The sequence below is a fragment of the Macrobrachium rosenbergii genome, chromosome 1 (assembly GCF_040412425.1).
Source record: "Macrobrachium rosenbergii isolate ZJJX-2024 chromosome 1, ASM4041242v1, whole genome shotgun sequence".
Classification (NCBI taxonomy): domain Eukaryota; kingdom Metazoa; phylum Arthropoda; class Malacostraca; order Decapoda; family Palaemonidae; genus Macrobrachium; species Macrobrachium rosenbergii.
Window position 1 is genome coordinate 54,416,858 of NC_089741.1, and position 19,964 is coordinate 54,436,821.

Genomic DNA, 19,964 nt, shown 5'->3' on the forward strand with positions numbered 1-19,964 from the left:
ATTAATTAGAAAATGGGTTGTATCAGTAAGTTGAGAATAAGAAAGGGGGGCTGGTGTTTGGTGTACGAAATGGGTCAGTTTTCCCTGACAGCATCATTCTTATTCTGATAAAATATTTACCGCGATTTGACAAAGCCACAGTAGACAGTAAACTTGCTCTAAGTTATGGTGATCATTCATAAGAGGGCACGAAACCGCATCATGATCGTTTGTAAGTCTTAAATTTCGCTAACCAGCGCTGACAGGTATGGCAACCTTATGCCTTCCCAGAGCTAGTTCTGAAGGTATGAAGATGTCAGCATATAAAATTAGAAGAGGGAAGGAAGACTTCTTGGAAGGATGGAGGTTTCAGGAAGCCAGGTGAGGAGGCACGGCGGAAAATTCTAAGACCCAGAGTTAATGTATGGCAACCTCATACCTTCTCAGAGGTGGCTCTGAAGGTATGAAGATGTTTGAATATAAAATTGGAACAGGAAAGGAAGATTTGGATCAGTGTCTTCGAAGGATGAAGTTTGTATGAAGACACAGGAAAATTCCAAGACCTGAGTTAGTGCAAAATCTCTATAAACTGATTCTTGGAGATTATCGTTACTCGTTGCTTATTGTACATGGTTTAGGAATCCTATAAAATGGCATTGAATGCTTCAATTGTTTTATATAATTATATTTTTTTACGAATGAACTAAAAAATCTGCAGATGCTGGACAGACTTACAATGTTGAACCTATTTCCTCTCTGCTAAAGAAGCTGACATACGACCTTTCAAGTCAATGATCATAAACTGCAATATTTATGTCAGTAATCATAAAGTTTAATTTTTATGTTTTATGCCAACAGTTAAGGAGCCAAAGCCATATCCACTATATCTTAATATACGACCATTCACTCTCAGGCCAAACCCAACAGTAAAGTTTTTGAAGCACGAAACATTCTGACATGTTAGTAACCTAGTGTCAGATGTTGCTCCACATAGTCACTGTTGACGACAAAACTAAAGTTGTTCATGTTCATTCTTGACTTGTATTACCTTCACGAACTTCATTGACTTCAGTTTTTCACCAGTGTCGAATTTAGTACAGGCTAGTTAGCTCAAACAAGATCTAGACTCCAGACCTTGAGCTCAAAGATGGGCTGTAAGACGCATTAAAGATACCTTTCTGACAGTGTTGGTTTAGGGAAGTGTTTTTGTCTTTTTACTTTTATATATATATATATATATATATATATATATATATATATATATATATATATATATATATATATATATAAATATTACTTGTTTCTTAATGATATGTATTACTGATAAACAAACAGTATTCTTCTTAGGCGTAACACCGTCGAAACTAGCTTACTTTCAGTGTTTTGTCATGGCGTGCTGTTCATGAGTTAATCATCTTTCCGTCATACCATATAAATTAACGTTAAACTATTATTTTTTCCTTTACAGGCGGACAAACGCAGGAGAACTCACCTGAAAATACAGAATGTTGATAGCGGCAATGACCGTCAAAATGATGAGCAAGCCATCCGCATCGCACCAGTAGTCACCTTTCTGAGGAGCAGAAGACGTTAAAAAGGTAAGAGTTGTTTTTGCAAGTTTTACGAGAGGCGAGGCTTTAGAAGCCTTCTGAGGAAATGACAAATATAGGAAGATTAGGAAAGCGTGGAGGAATTGGCTGTCATGAGACACAAAAAGACATTAGTAATGGTAATGATACAAATGCATCACGTTATATACGCATATATGTGTGTGTGTATATATATATATATATATATATATATATATATATATATATATATATATATATATATATATATATATATATATTAGTATATATACATATCTGTAATTATTTATATACATATATTTATATATATATATATATATATATATATATATATATATATATATATATATATATATATATATGTGTGTGTGTGTGTGTGTGTGTGTGTGTGTGTGTGTGTGTATCGATATATCAAATAGACTTTTATCCTTCTGAAGGTCAGAGAGGGTAACGCAGCCTCGTTCTGACACTCCGGATACAGGTTCGCATCCAGTTACAAGGGGGCATCAGAATCTCCTTATATTCTTCCATACACGTCTTGGACTTTGTAGTGATAAGCGTATCCAACATTAGTGTGAAGAAATCGAGAAGTCAGAGGAGCATTGTTGTTATATTATATATATATATATATATATATATATATATATATATATATATATATATATATATATATATATATATATGAAATTTTTATCACACCGTGATTTATATACATTCATGAAGCTACAAATGTTGTTTCATATCAAGTCCTTTTACCTCGGGAATATCGATGAGGAATGATCGCAAAGGGAATTTATAAGTGATAAATGAATCGGTACTGCCGGGTCTCGATCCCACGACACAGTTTCCTCCCCAACAACTCCAGTCGACGGTCTACCCACTGAGCTACCGATTCATTTATCACTTATAAATTCCCCATCGGTGATCATTCCCCATCGGGGATAATCCCTGAGGTAGCGTGAATTTGATATTAAACAACATTTGTGGCTTCATGAATATATATATATATATATATATATATATATATATATATATATATATATATATATATATATATATATATATATATATATATATATATATATATATATATATATATATATATTAGTGCGAGGATTGTTAAATTATTTCAGTCGAAACATCTTGTGATTTGTTTTTGAAAGAATTTCTCAGACGCTCTTACCTCCAATTTCGTTTGAATAACAAGGACAGCGACGAAGTAAACTGTGTAGGCAACACCAAGTATGGCTGAAATTGCAATTTTTCGCACATATGGCCATTGCTTGTTCTGTGAATTAAGCAAAAAGAAACTAATTAAAAGAGAGAGAAAAAACGATGGAGTAGTCCTTAAAATTTATATTTTAATAGATTAATTTCATTTGCGGAAGATCAACTAATTTTTATCATTGATACTGACAATGCTCACGCATTTTTGCAAACCCCGGCGGAGAAGGCTATTAACCTCCTAAGCAAGCTTCTACATAGAGCTAAGACGGGAGATTTATTGTAAAATACAGATTAAATCACGATTTAGACAATCAAGCAATTCTATGAAATAATTAACTCCAATTGAAGAGTAAGAAAAATACAAGGGAGCTAGTTCTAATACTGTTATATCTATCTAAAGATGGTTTTACGGGGTTAATACAATATTCTTTAAAGTTTTTCCTGCTGCATTTTTTACAAGGTTCATTATACATTTATACATACACAAACACGTGTATATATATATATGTGTGTGTGTATATATATACATATATTTATGTATATATATATATAATGTAATGTCAATTGTTGAGCAGATTGCTAGGAGTCGTACCACAGACCTTGCAGATGTTATTCAGATATTCCGGCGTCAATAACCTAGATGTTCTGACGCCAGTTTGAGTGACCGTAATCGATCAGTCAAATAATCTACCATTGAACTACAGGTTTCTCTCTCGCTCTCTCTCTCTCTTCCTCTAATATATATACAGTATATATATATATATATATATATATATATATATATATATATATATATATATATATATTAACTTTGTAGACATCACTATATTGTGATCAGAAATGATGATTAAAAGCCACAATAATATAATTGATAAATTGTATATTTTAAAAGACATAAAAATATACAAGAAATGGGATAAAAACGAGGAGCTTTCGACCGTTTGCGCAACAGTCTCTTCAGCCAGGTTGGCTGAAGGGACGTTGCTCAAACTGTTGAACTCATTTATCATTTCTTTGTATTTTATGTCTTAAATATACAATTTATCAATATATTAATGAATAACTGTCCTATCATATATATATATATATATATATATATATATATATATTATACTGTATATATATTATATATGTAAATATGTATATGTATATACAGTGTATGCATATGTGTATATATATATATATATATATATATATATATATATATATATATATATAATATATAAGAGAGAGAGAAAGAAAGAGAGAGAGAGAGAGAGTCTTTCTAGTATGTTTCTATAATTTCCCTTTGAGTTAAAGCTTTTCTATGAAATTCGACATCTATCCATAAAAGCTAGTTACTAATAAATCCGTCCAATGTCAATAAATTTATCAGACCTACCGTTATTGGAATCTTCGCTTTCATTGCCTGTAAACCATTTAACAAAAATGGAAGAAGGGTTAAGAGACTGTAATCCTGCTCTGGTTCTTCGTCTCCTCCTCCTCCTCCTCCATCTATTCTGTTTCCTTCATTGCTGCTAGAAGAATGTCCATTCAGTTTAACTGATGGCACAACATCCCAAGCTGACGAGTCCACGTCCACTGGCGCAGTTGCAGTGGGAGCCGAGGGTGACAGTCTCTGAAAAAAAAGATCAGTGTTTTGAAAAAGACCAGTTTTTCTGGAAGTAGACCAGTGTTTTTGAAAAAAGACCAGTTTTTCTGGAAATAGACCAGTGTTTTTGAAAAAAGACCAGTTTTTCTGGAAATAGACCAGTGTTTTGAAAAAGAAGACCCAGTTTTCTGAAATAGGCCAGTGTTTTGGAAAAAAGACCAGTTTTTCTGGAAATAGGCCAGTGTTTTTGAAAAGAGACCAGTTTTTCTGGAAATAGGCCAGTGTTTTTAAAAAAAGACCAGTTTTTCTGGAAATAGGCCAGTGTTTTTGAAAAAGACCAGTTTTTCTGGAAATAGGCCAGTGTTTTTGAAAGACCAGTTTTTTCTGAAATAGGTAATGTTTTGACAAAAGACCAGTTTTTTTCTGGAAATAGGCCAGTGTTTTTGAAAACAGACCAGTTTTTCTGGAAATAGGCCAGTGTTTTTGAAAACAGACCAGTTTTTCTGGAAATAGGCCAGTGTTTTTGAAAAAGACCAGTTTTTCTGGAAATAGGCCAGTGTTTTTGAAAAAAGACCAGTATTTCTGAAAATACACCAGTGTTTTTGAAAAAAGACCAATGTTTCTGAAAACAGACTAATGTTTCTGAAAATAGGCCAGTGTTTCTAAAAAAAAAGACCAGTGTTTCTAAAAAAAAAAAAGACCAATGCTGCTGAAAATAAGCCAATGTTTTTGAAAAAAAGACCAATGCTTCTGAAAATAGACCAGTGTTTCTGAAAATAAACATATGTTTCTGAAAATAGGCCAATATTTCTGAAAACAGAGAAATGTTTATTTCCGTACGAATGACATGAAGGAATTCGGTAACCAATAGGAAGTTTAGACTAGTGAGCCTTAAGCAGAGTGTTTGAAGTGCTTGATTGATGAATATAAATACAAAAAGGACCTCCAGAATCCTGCAAAAGTAAACACCAAGCGTCAGTCAGTTAGACAGGAATGAAAGTCCCAGTAGGTCTTGCTTTGCAGAAGTCATTTAAGCAATAAAAAAGGTAAAATGGAATCTAGGTTTATGGAAACGCGAGAGCGAGTACAGTTTCAAGTCTCTCGAATGTGATATGATAGAGAGTTACCTTTTAAGAATTGAACGCACTTCGTGGAATAGTGATTTTCTCTAAGTAGTCTAAAAATGACAAGGCACGGGAGCCGAGTTAACTGTAAATTCCTTCAGGCATTATGCAGGAACACGCTCTTCAACTTGCATCTGTTGATACTGAGACTGCCTCCTGTAAAAATGGTCCTTGTTCGAGCAAATCAGCCCTGAATTATTCTCTTTAACATGGAAAATATTGTGGTCATGAAATCCTCATGACATAACCTTGTCAAAGAACTTGGTAAGTCACATTCTTGCTCAGAATATTAAATTCTTCAGAATAATCTTTGATAACTATGATATGTTATACTGTATCTCCTATAATGCCTGGACTAAGATAGAGTTAAGGATACTTGTTATCCATTTACAAAGTAGTAACAAATTCGTAGTATTGAAGCATATGTTTCGATAACTAATTCAGTCTTGCTATGTCTGTTTGATTTTACATTTTGCTGACCATTTGGAATATATATATATAGAAACATATATATATATATATATATATATATATATATATATATATAGTGTGTGTGTGCTTGTTATATATATATATATATATATATATATATATATATATATATATATATATATATATATATATATACATATATATATATATATATATATATATATATATATATATATATATATATACACACACACACACACACACACACACACACATATATATATATATATATATATATATATATATATATATATATATATATATATATATATATATATATATACCTTTCTGTTTTGTCTTGGCAAATTATGTTGTTTTGTGTTGTTGAGTTCAGTAGATAACAGCCCAGTGGTCTTATCTAACCCTGGCAAGAAGGTAAGAATGATAAACTGCTCATTCTCCAGTAAAGTGATAGATTTGCTGTTCAAGAGAAATAACTCGACAGGAATCAGGGAAGACAGAAACTCGAGGGTTATTTCAGAATCCGTTGAAAGTAGGAGGAAGGAGACAATCACTGAACCTACCGGTCAGGGGCCAGTAATCTCTGCGCAAGGCATTAATTTGCCACTTGTTCTGGTGTGAGGTCAGACTTTGTTTCCAGTCTTCAAGACAAAAAACGAAAACGATTACGCGTAACGGGGCTGAGGCCATTTAATAGCGAGGGAAAGGGAATGAACTCAAGGTAAGAGTAAAGCAGGGTCCTTTCGTAGACTAATTGAATATGACAGAAGCCCAAGAAGAACTGGTGCGAGAGAATTTTCAACAAAGTATGGGTAATAACCCAAGTGAGGGTGGATGGGGCCTTGGCATAAATCAAAATACTTGTATGAAAATACCGTTATGACAAAGAATATGTTTCGGGGCTGGATATAGTCAAAGAACTGCAGGGCCAATGCACCAATTTAAGAGGCTAAAATACCGATAAGAGGTCTACATCAGTAGTAGAACTGAAACCCTGACTTTTTTATCCTTAGATAAGCAAAGCAATTTCAAGTTTATATTCAGCGATTATAAGTTACATAATATTCCATTTAACTGATTTTTATCAAAATCAGTTAAATTTGATGTCTTATTTTTTCTTAGCTAACTACATTACAATATGAATTTTGATGATTAATTCTGATAAGTAGCTTAGTGTTTCTGAAATCAGTTTTATTATAGATTTCAAATTTTCATTTTAGAATTATCGAGTTTTTAAGCCTTATGGAGAAATTTTTTATCCTTTTATAGTTGAAAAAATTTTTCTTGTCCACTTTACCAATTGAAAATATGGACCCTTTTTTTTTTTTTTTTTTTTTTAAGAACTAGATCTGGTATACATGCAGACATAAAACAATCATTTTATAGTTTAGCTGACTTTTCTTGGTATTCAAGCCATTAAAGATGTAAGAAATCAGAACCTCGCTAGTTTTTGTTGTTAACTTGACCTACAGTACGTTTGGCCTTTTTTTCACTTTTTGTTTTTTTGTGTGTATAGCAAAACTTCTTTTTGCTCGTCATGGACAGAGTAATTTCAGCTTTCCTAACAGTTTAGTCACTATACTTGTGTTTGTATTCCAGGCCTGATATTGAATGGTTAATGTGTTTAACTTGATTTTTCATGGTGTTAAATACCATTTATATCTTTTTAAACACTTTCTTGTACTGTGGCTCAGGGAAAGTAAGAAATTTTGCGTGTCGCTACGTCTTTTGCATAACACTTTAAAAGGTGTACTGTAGAGCGCTTTAGGCTTGGCGAGACCTTAGCGTTATTCCAGCAGTTGTCAGATTTAAATCTTATTTCCGGCAGAACATTTCCTATCATCGAAATACTGACTTTTAGTTTTAACTGAGTATCAACTTGACAAAGGTCAGATCCAAAAACTGCGGTAATCAAAGGACGTTTTTTATTTATTTATTTGGATAGGTCAGCGTAATCTAACTACAACAAAACAAGTGATACTTCCGGTTTGAAGCAAGTATACTGTAATTCATTCAATTTTTGTTTTAATTTACATTTGTTCCTTTTATGTTGGATAAAAGGCATTATATCGCAAGCACAAGTTTTATCTGTTCTGTAATTCCTTTTGATTGCCAATGGCACCGATTTTAACAGTAAGTATATATATATATATATATATATATATATATATATATATATATATATATATAATGGTTCAGATTCCACAATAAGCTGCAGGTCCCGTTGTAGGTAACCAATTGGTTCTTAGCCACGTAAAAATAAATCTAATCCTTCGGGCCAGCCTAGAGAGCTGTTAATCAGCTCAGTGGTCTAGTTAAACTAAGATATACTTATTTTTATATATATATATATATATATATATATATATATATATATATATATATATATATATATATATATATATATATACATACATATATACAGTATAAAAGGCATGCAGCAGGGTCCATAAAACACATCAAAAAGGCCATAATTTATTCAAACGAGACGTTTCGCACATGTGCTATGTACATCTTCAATTTGCAAATATAACAAATTTCGTTAAATTTCACAAAAAACTATTTTAAAAGATAAAGTTAAGAGAAAAAAAAATTATTTACAAAAATTTAAATAAATGTAACTTGAAATGTATACAGTAAAAAGAAACCAGTGTTCAACAAAGGAGGAGAAGAACAAATGACCAAGACCTAACCCCACCCTACGATTTCAGTTATGCTAGATCAAGAGGAGAAGCGTTTCTGCTAGATCAAGAGGAGAAGCGGAAACGTTGGAGTTCAAAGACTAGTTGACCAACCCGGCACTGCCCAGGAAAACTCTGAATGACACCGATAAACTCTCTCTCTCTCTCTCTCTCTCTCTCTCTCTCTCTCTCTCTCTCTCTCTCTCTCTCTCTCTCTCTCTCTCTCTCGTGCCACTATTCATCTCAGCGACCTCGAAAACTATGGATTAGGCCAATATCTGTCATTTTTGACATTTTATTTTTCACCCCTTCTCACCCCACCAACCCCCATCAGGGCTGAACTTGGACTTAAAGGGAATCAGGAGTTGTCACTTTTCATCTCAGCAACCTCGAAAACTATGGATTAGGCACTAATATCTGTCATTTTTAACATTTTATTTTTCACCCCTTCTCACCTCCCTGCCCATCGGGGCTAAACTTGGACTTAAAGGGCATTCGGAGTGTCATTATTCATCTCAGCGACATCAAAAAGGATGGATTAGACACTAATGTCTGTCGTTTTCGGTTATTTTGACATGTGGCCCCCTTGCCACACCTTTGGCGCTAGTGATGTCTTTCCCCTGCCCCGAGTACTCCTTTCCAGATAGTAAGTCATATGTATACCAAGTTTGGTTGAAATTGCTCAATGCAATTCAGTTATGCTGGAACATACACACATATATACAGTACTGTACATATGAATGTATGTATGCTTGTATATATATATATACATACATACATACATATATATACATATATGCATTTCAGTTATGCTGGAACATACACATATATACAGTACTGTACATATGAATGTATGTATGCTTGTATATATATACATACATATATATACATACAGATACATATATATACATGCATATATATGTTTGTTTATATATATATATATATATATATATATATATATATATATATATATATATATATATATATAAAACAACCATAAACTGAATCGTAAGGTTATGTCAAACTGTCCATGTAATTTTCCAGACTAGTGCATTCGAGGCTTACTAGGGTAATCTCATGGGCTTTAGCTGCTTATCAAGGCAATGAACCTCCATTTAGGAGTTCTGTTTTCTCATTTCTGTAACTAAGTTGCCAAAGAGTACGTGTTATCTTGTTCATGTGGATTGAGACTGAAACTCTTATCTGAAGATTTCCTTAATATCTTAAGACGTGCCTGTTTCTGTTTGGCAAGTTATTTTTATTTTTGTCTGTTTATTTTATAGCTTGTATCTGAAGTAACTCTGCCTGTCCATGGATATGTTCTTCTGTTTATTTTATAGTTAATATCCAGGGAAAACTGATTATGCAGTAGCATGTTTGTCTCTTATTTTGCTGTTATTTGAAGAAGTTCTAGTTATTGACATATTGTTTTGTATTTTTTGGCTGGTATCCAGAATATTCTGACTTCCAGATGTATATTTTATTATTGTATATCTTATAGCTGCATATTCTTAAGCTAATACCTGATGTAAATTTCACTGGCTCCTGGGATTTTTGTCTGTGTCTCTTGATACTGCAAGTACTGGAGTAACCTCTTGAGTGTTCGTTGTTTATTTCATTCTGCTGTATGGGGGAGTTCTGAGTGGCTGTTAACCCATTTGCCTTTATTTCATCATGGAGTTAAGTATACCTTAGTTTTACCAGACCACTGAGCTGATTAACAGCTCTCCTAGGGCTGGCCCGAAGGATATCATGGAAATAGCACTGCTGGTATTAAAAGACACATAGAGAGTTAAATCTCACAAATGTTCCTCGATGTCAAGTCTCGATTCATCGCATCTGACAGTTCCTCATTGGACGGGTTGGTATCGTTCTCGGATACACTCTGCTGGGCCCGCGTTCGATTCTCCGACCGGCCAATGAAGAATTAGAGGAATTTATTTCCGGTGATAGAAATTCATTTCTCGTTATAATGTGGTTCGGATTCCACAATAAGCTGTAGGTCCTGTTGCTAGGTAACCAATTGGTTCCTAGCCACGTAAAATAAATCTAATCCCTCGGGCCAGCCCTAGGAGAGTTGTTAATCAGCTCAGTGGTCTGGTTAAACTAAGGTATACTTACTGCCTCCGACACGTTTCACCCCTCAAATAGAGTTTAACATTAGTTCCTTTGAGAAAATCGGTGTGCCTGCGAAGCCTTCATTTACAGCCCTTACAACAGTTAGGTATTAATAAGCCACTTAGATTATAATTGATTATGTTGAGCTTGTTAGCTCATCTTAAAAGAATGTTATGAAAAAGGCAGCTAACTGCTATATATTTGCCATCCTCGCAAGTTGTCAGGAAAGATCTCAATGGTGTGACCAATAGCTCTGTAGCCTCACCAACAAGGGGACCCAGTTTGAACTCTGGTCGAGGACTGAGTAGGTTGGCACGTCCCGCTAAAAACTCATTTTCCATCGGTGGTCTGTTCAGTAAATTATGTACTTGGCAGTTAGTTAACTGTTGTGGGTCGCTACCGGAAATGTAGAAGGGCATCGGGCCAGAAATTTCATCTCAGGGTATTTTCTGAAAATCGAAAGGATAACACCCTATGGAGCCACCCATATATATATATATATATATATATATATATATATATATATATATATATATATATATATATATATATATATATATTATATATATATATATGTATGTTATATATATATGTATACAAAAGTCTGTGTATGTACTGTATATATATATCATTGTGTGTGTGTACGTACACAAAAGAATATATGCGCGAGTCCGTGAGTGCGTGCGTTTCCTCAGCACATGCTTTTTAACTTTAAGAGGGTGACTCTCAGCTTTTCATTCCGTTTTTACCAAATTACATGGCGTAAATCTCAGGAACTGGACAGTGGCTTAGTGGTATAGTACTGGTCTTGTATCATATGGTTTGTGATTCGATCACAGAATGTCGCCTACTAGTCGACCATTAGTGAATGGGGTACCACCGTTAGCTGGGGTCAAGAGAAAAGATCGCGGGGTTAGCAGGCCCATCCTCAAAGACTTACTAGGAACTGGAAGGCTCTACACTTCTGGCACCACCCTTTGGAGAAAAAAATATATATATGTATATATATATATATATATATATATATATATATATATATATATATATATATATATTTACATACATACACATATATACATGTTTGTGTGTGTGTATTGCAGTGTGCATATACGTGTAGGTTTAGATACAGATTATTGATGAGTTTGAGCGTCAGGAAAAGATGCTTGGTCGGTGACTCTAAGATGACTCCTCTTTTCCATATTAAGAAATATCTGCAGAAAGTAATGAACGCAACAATAAATAATACCAAGTACCTCTTCAAGGTTGTTCACTGACATTTCATAGGCATCTTCCACGGAAAAAGCCTGATTGTCAAGACCATGGACGGTCGAGGCCCTCTGGGACATTTTTGATGTGTCGTTGTATTCACTTTTTTGGAAGGAAAACTAATCCAATGTTCCTCCTTTTCTCTTTGTACACACCGAACACTCCTTGGCAAGGCCGGGGCCTGATACGCACTAGCACTTCCTACTAAGGATGAGACCAATCGACTACTGAAGTACGGGTTCCCCTTGCAAGGATAAGGGCGTCCGACCTTATCGTATGTTTTGATAACCGAAGTCTCCAAAATCATCGTCGCCTTGAAAGCCAATCGGGACTTCTTAAGTAGGTCGTGTTTTATAGCGGTGGGTGTTCGTCATTACAATCATACTGTGACACCGGGAATTCACACAAAAAATGAAATCGGGAGAAAACAGCCCTATGACAGCAGGGGATAAGGTTGACTGAAAGACCACCTCTTATTTTTCCAGCTGTTCATACCTTTGCTGTAAACATTGACCGATAGATTAAGTCTGGGTTGTGTGCTATCTTCTTGGAGAGAGAAACAGTCGAACCAAAAATCCCAATATCACTTTTGTGTTTTTTCATACAGGAAATCGATGTTGCAAGAAAGAAGAAAGCTAATAACATATAGTATTGTTATATTTCATCCTTATTTTCAAGAATGTAATGTACGTAGTCCACAGCTTTTACGTAACGCATGAATTCCATAAATCAACTGAACTTTCAAAAAAAGCTTTAAAAAAAGTACCCAGGTAGGTGTTCAGGAGATCAGTCAGCATAAATGTGAAAAGTTCTTGTATCTAGAGGTACCCCATCATAAAGGGTCAGCAAATAAGAGGAAAATTACTCATCATTTTTATTGCTCATCGGTGACCTTGAAAATTAACACAGAGTGTTTTAGCTGTATCGCGACTATTACACATTCGGATGTTTCTTTGTTAGTGATATTAAGTAACACTGGACCTGGACATGACCTGGATGGTTAACCAATAACGAATGTCATACCCGTTGTACCCCGTATGTGGGGCAGTGCCGTCAGTGTACCTCACGTGGTGCACTGTAGGTATTACTTGCGGTTCTTTGCAGCGTCCCTTTGGGCCCTAGCTGCAACCCCTTTCATTCCTGTTTATTATACCTCCGTTCATATTCTCTTTCTTCCATCTTAATTTCCACCCTCCCCTAACAATTGTTTCAGCATTATTTTCAGCGCTGAATGACCTCTTACGTCCTAGCGCTTGGCATTTGGCCGAAATTTTATATTCCAATTCCATACCCCGTTGTAACACAAGTAAAATTAACACCTCTGGTATCATAGATGAGGAGATTCTAAAATTAAACGAAAGTCATGGCTTAGAAACTCGCAGCACATCCTAGGGATATGGTGTGAATGGCATTTAATCACAATCAGGTCAGAAAAAGCAACAGAGTGAGAGTTTACAGGTTGGCTGTTCTACCGGACCATTGTGTTTTTCTGTTTAACAAGTGCGCGTCAATCTCGGGCTTGGCGAGAGATAAGGAAACTATCAAGTTTTTTACCCCTCAAGATCTGTTAAGAGGAGAGTGGTCTCTTTCCACAGTGAGAACCTCACCTATAAAACAAATGTTCATAAAGATTAGGAGTTGTATGAGAATTCCTGTTATGTCGGAGGTTCTTTAAAGGTAAATTTCATGGAGTACTGCGCATGGTTGTGTTTACATATATATATATATATATATATATATATATATATATATATATATATATATATATATATATATATATAAATATTAATATATTATTTATGTATTATGCATATATTTTGTATAATATATATATATATATATAAATATATACTATTTATTTATGTATTATATATATATATATATATATATATATATATAAATACTATTTATATATTATAATGTATATATATATATATATATATATATATATATATATATATATATGTATATATATATATATGTATATATATATATATATATATATATATATATATATATATATATATATATATATATATATATATATATATATATATATATATATATATCATTTTACCCGATATTTCACCCTAGGGTGTTAACTTGCCTATAATTAGTTTGCCTATAATTAGTTTTGATGTCACATCTCTCTTCACGAACATACCGTTGCAGGCGATGGTCGATATTATTCTAGAGAAAATCTTTTCTGTTGATGACTTTTTATTTCACGGTTTTTACAAGGACAGTTTTAGGAAACTTGTAGAAGTTGCAATGCAGGACGCTCACCTCATTTTTAACAAGAGAATTTACAGACAAGTAGACGGTGTCTCTATGCAATCCCCTTTGGGTCCCATCATGACCGATGCCTTCATGTGCTCTCTCGAAGAACAAATACTCGAAAGGTGTCCCTCAACATGTCGTCCTCTCTTCTATAGAAGATATATATATGACACAATCGCTTTATTTAGATCGAGGGCGGATGCGGTAAATTTCTTAGAAGATATTAATAGCTCACCATGAACACGATAATAAACTTTCATTCTTAGATATTTTAATCACTCGAACTTCTCTGGTAGTCAGCGTGAGTCCTGTCATCGCTAGGTTCCCCTCCTGACGAATGGTGTGTGTATTCACCGAAATGTGTGTATGTAATGTTTTTAGAAAAGACATTTACAGGTCAGGGAAAAACTTTTACAGGAGTTGCTCTTTTGCGTTTAAAGCAAATAGCATTACCACACTGTTGCACCGTGTCTACATGTTATCCTCTTCCTGGTACAACTTTCACGATAAAATCCTGTTTTTATTTCAGTTTTTCAAAAATAATTCGTATCCTTCCCTTTTATTCAACAAGTATGTAAATAGCTTTTTGAATAATAGATTTCAACCCCGTCTGTCCATGCCTAACGTCCTTAAATTGCTAATGTATGCAACAGTTGTCACAAAATTCAATTCGCAGTACAGTCCCAGCTCTGGATATCAGATTATGTTAAAAAAATCCTAAGACCATTGGTCATTATTTCACCATAAGGATAAGCTTCCCGCTTTGATACGGTCTCTGGTAGTTTATTGTTTCACTTGCCCAAAATGTAAAGTTGGGAAATATATCGGAGCCACCAAGAGATTGCTCATAGTGAGAGTTGATTCTCATCTTGGAGTTAGTCACCGAACAGGATTGCATTTAAAAACAAAAGAGATTTTCTAATATAGGAGATCATTGTAAGAAATGCAAGACACCATTTTCTTATAAAGATTTTAATATAACCGCCCAAGCACCTAATGACCACTCTCTCTCCATCCTGGAATCTTTTAACTATTAATCAGCTTGTTCCTTCCCTAAACAGTCAGACTTCTTCCACTGTTTTATATATACAGTAGCTTAAGTTGACGTCGTCCCCCTGGGAACTGAGAATGCCACTCAGTTCGTAGCTCCCATAGAGTTAGGTGCCAAAACGTTCTGATATTATTATTATTTTTTTACGTTTTTTAAATTTTTGGTTTTTTGTTATGTTTTAACGATTCTGTAGTATTTGTTTTAGTTTAAGTCCCATGGTTTAGGCTTTTGTAAGTTTTGTAACCGAGTCGATTCTTAATTTTTATTCTTTGTATTCTTACAGCCCTGATGATGAGGCATTTGGCCAAATAAATATATATATAGGATGTTACGCTGGCTGTTTGCTGTTTTATTCCTGGTGAATCTAAGGCGTTTTAGATGCCCCAATCTTCCAGTATAAATATATATAAATATATATATATATGTGTGTGTGTGTGTGTGTGTGTGTGTATATATATGTGTGTGTACATATAATGATGTATAGTCCACCCTTCTTTGATTGTGGTATCTAATTATATATATATATATATATATATATATATATATATAACATATATATATATATATATATATGTATATATATATATATATATATATATATATATATATATATATATATATATATATATATATATATATATATATATATATATATACACCCATGGTAAGAGTAGACTCAAATGAGAAGTATGTTTAGTTTCTCTCTTTGATTTTGATGTGTTTCAATGTGACCCTGTGCCATCTCGATGCCCAGAGGTCTTACAAACCCCTTTCTGCCTTTAAGTTCGAAAAGGGTCATTTCTCTTGCTGGTTGATATTGACCCAGAAGCACTGCGCCGCCTCATTTTCCCGGACTTCTCTGCTAGTCAGCTTGAGGCCTGTCATCGCTAGGTTCCCCTCCTGACGAATGGCGTGTTAATTCACCGAAATGTGTGTATGTATTTATCTCTTTCTTAAATGGCCTTTATTTATTTGTTTTCATCTATATTTTACTGCACTTCGCAGTGTCTTTTGCTGCGATTTACATCTGAATATCTAGAAATTAGTGACCTCTTTGGGTTGTTCCCTACGAAATTGGGCATAGTTAGAATAAACAATATTGATAATAGCTTTTTTTGCATTTTCTTGTTTACAGGTGTGACATTTTTACAAATTTCACCCTAGAATTTTGGTACATATATGCGCGAGATAATATTATGAACGGGATGAATCCTCATAATATAAGGTTTAACTGTCATAGGAATTCTCATCGGACACGATTAATGAATACCCGCTAGTTTTAACACCCGAATCGAAATTACAAGGAAAGGGATTGCAAAGCAAGCGGAGGTTTCTCTTGACAGATTAAGAGCTCAGACGAGAATTCCCAGAAAAAGTCAAAAGTCCGTCATATCAGTCTCAACAAAATGTTCTCCGGTCACAGAGTGCTATCGAAGAACCTAACATAAACATCACTTTCCACGCTGAACGGAATTTTCACCTTGGCAGTTAATTAAAAGAATTATATTATTGATGCGATCCTCCTCTATTTAATTTTCCTTTCTCAGTAATAAGTCGTAGTCTTTGGTAGTAGCTTTGTTGGAGCATGTTTTTGTTGTTATAGGCGGTTGTTGTTATACTGAACAAGACTAGTCAGCTCCTCCGGTAGCCTAGAACGCGGGAAGTGTAATGTGATAGTATTGTTGTTCTCATCACTTCGTTGGAATTCTGTGACATGTACTCCCTTTGCTATGACTGCATCGGCATTTCAAAGGTAACTTCGGAATGAATGATGGTTGTTTTTTAGGTCTCTCTCTCTCTCTCTCTCTCTCTCTCTCTCTCTCTCTCTCTCTCTCTCCACGTATAATAAGTCTAATCCTTCGGGCCAGCCCTAGGAGAGTTGTTAATCAGCTCAGTGGTCTGGTTAAACTAAGGTATACTTAACTCTCGCGTTTTCAATGCCCTTTCCCTCAGCTTTGTGACGTGTAAGCATATGTCCCATACCAGTACTTTAAAACAGGGCTCTTACCTGTATTTCTACTACGTAACTGAATTGTTATGGATGATCTCATTATTATAGCGTGGATGTATTGAATTAGTTGTAATTGTAGTGATTTATGAGCTCACCTGTAACTACCTAATCTCTCTCTCTCTCTCTCTCTCTCTCTCTCTCACACACACACACACACACACACACACACACACACACAGACGCACGATGAATCAAAGTTTTCTCCTACGGTATTATTTTGGTACTCTATTGGAAACTACATCGTACCCTTGACATAGACCGCCTAATGTCAGTAGAATGCTTTCGTCGCCTTAATACCTTCTACCTAGTTATTGTTCATTTGTTTCTCCTTGCATTCTCTAGCACTGGAGCTTCGTTGTGCATTTCTTCAGTGGGGAACTCCCCTATCGTAAAACCCAGCGTTACTGAGCTTAACAAGCTTAATTGTCTGGAGCGAGCAACAGTGGTTCACAATGAGGCCCGAAGTCAAAACGGTAATGAAATACTCCATAAACTCCTCCACAACTTCTCTTTGAAGTGATGCAAGTTTCAGGTCGAGAATACTAATTCGCAAATGAATACGTATATGTAAATCTGGTCTCCAAGACATTTTAATTTTGAAGAAATACCGCACGTTAAGTTCCTGTTCACCTTTATCCCACACTGTCAATCCATCAGAGATTGTGGGAAGTTAAAATTCGTAATCCTGCATATCCCACGGTTCCAATCAATTTCAGTCACAAGATAATGAATTCAAGTTCCTTGGCAGATAAGGTGCATGATATGACGATAGCCGAAATTCTAACTGAAATCATATTTGTGTACCTTTGTGTAATCAGGGCCGGAGTTTCTTGGTTTTTTCCTCCGTCAACTTTCTATTCTCGTTCTTCTGGGACATCAGAGAACTTTTGAAATTTTTGACTCTTGTTCTGCTAAGATCGCTTTTTTTTTTTTTTTTTTTTTTTTACCTCGGTATCTTTTTTGTGCTCCTTGGTTAGACTTCGAAATCTTAGGCTTGCGTTGTACTAGGTTATGTGTGTATGTATAAATACAGTATATATATATATATATATGTATGTATATATATATATATATATATATATATATATATATATATTATTATGATTAGCAAGAATTCTAGCAAATTGCCTCCCCCCCTCCTTTGTTGTTGTTGGTTGTTCTGTCGTTTTCATTTACTGCCAGTTGGCCGATCGATAGACCATCTGCTCATCGACTTAAAAACAGGGTTTAAAAGATTAAAGGCGCCTCCCATTTTTGATAAAGATCTTCCTCTCGGAGGCAAAAGTAATCTGGCTTGGGTGTTTCTCCCACAGGCCAAAACTCTGCGGGCAGCAGGCAATGAGTCAGCATCTGTGTTGGGCACACCCCCTGCCCCAAAGGGGGGATAAAGCAAAGCCCACGAGGTCTCCACACACACACGCTGGCTGGAAGATATGGGATGAAGACGCCTCAACACCTGGCCCCATCGATGCCCTTTGCATCCTAACCACGTGGCCTCTTTCAAAAGTATACTTTCTCGTGCCCTTCGACCGTATTCTCGAGCCTACACGCCATTGCTTGGAGTTTCTGAGAAGTCCTCATCGCTTGCCCCTTTACGGAAGCCCTGCATCTCACCACGGAAGAAATTCACTCGGAAATCGTAAGTCATCCACGGACTGCCTTCACGCCGCCCGGAAAATCTGCTAAGGTAGTGCCCCTGGAAGAGCCCCATTTCAGTCACGCTTTGTCTCGTAATATTTTCTTAAGGAGAAAGCCAGAAATCTCCTTGTCTAATCGTCCGCGGCGCTCTTGCATCGCAGTATTAATTTTATTACCTTGGCACCTCAGTGCAGCTTTCTGAATTCATTATTCTTTTTGTCTATTTTCATTACTGGCGATAATGTGCATATCTCTATTTCAGAGGGATTCTATTTCGTGGAAGCTTCGACTGTGTCTGAATCCTCCAGTTTCATTCAATCCAATAGGAATCTCCTTCAGGATAGTAATCTACTTGAGTTCCTTCTTTCCGCACTGATATCATTTATGTAAATACACTTTTAAATTTGCCCACGTGTTTTACATAATATTTCCTCAGTAACCAGAGCCCTATGCTCATATGAAATTCTCCTTTGTTTTCCCTCTTTTTACGTTTTCCCCGTACCTACTAGTCAGAATCACTAAATTACCTTAAATTGTTGCTACCTGTCTCACAGAGCATATTTCAAACTAAAACCATTGAAAACGTAAAAATGGCGACCTGGCCATAGATCCGTTTTGCAGTTGCAGTTCCCTAGTGTTGCTTTATTGCATTTGTAACTTGCCAGATCAGCTATTAGCAAGCTTGCTGGGTATGAGACAATTACGAACCTTGGTGTGTAAAACCAGCACACAGATCCAGAAAATTCACGTAAGTAATGTGTTTATCTTAGCAAAACCTTTTTACAATCGTGACTGTCTTAGAATTAGAAATAGGACGATGTATTCACTGAGAGAAAAGAACCGCCGTATTAGATTAATGCATGCCTTTCAGGATAGGTAGTTAGAAATAACCTAGTTAACCATCCTTTGCTTCGAGGAATAGTGCGAAATTCCTCTGTGTTAAAAACTTGCCATAT

The 19,964-nt window shown here is 35.1% G+C and overlaps 1 protein-coding gene across 1 annotated transcript in view; it reads right to left on the reverse strand.

Moving 5' to 3' along the window:
• Positions 1-12,339, reverse strand: part of LOC136838426 (uncharacterized transporter YutK-like) — a 26,745-nt gene extending 14,406 nt beyond the window's left edge. The window contains exons 1-4 of the mRNA XM_067103305.1: positions 12,016-12,339; positions 4,177-4,413; positions 2,752-2,856; positions 1,472-1,552 (exon numbers count right to left, since the gene is read on the reverse strand). Coding sequence (XP_066959406.1) covers positions 1,472-1,552; positions 2,752-2,856; positions 4,177-4,413; positions 12,016-12,108 — 516 coding nt within the window. The 5' untranslated portion in view covers positions 12,109-12,339. The remainder of the gene's footprint in view (positions 1-1,471; positions 1,553-2,751; positions 2,857-4,176; positions 4,414-12,015) is intronic.
• Positions 12,340-19,964: the final 7,625 nt, after the last annotated feature.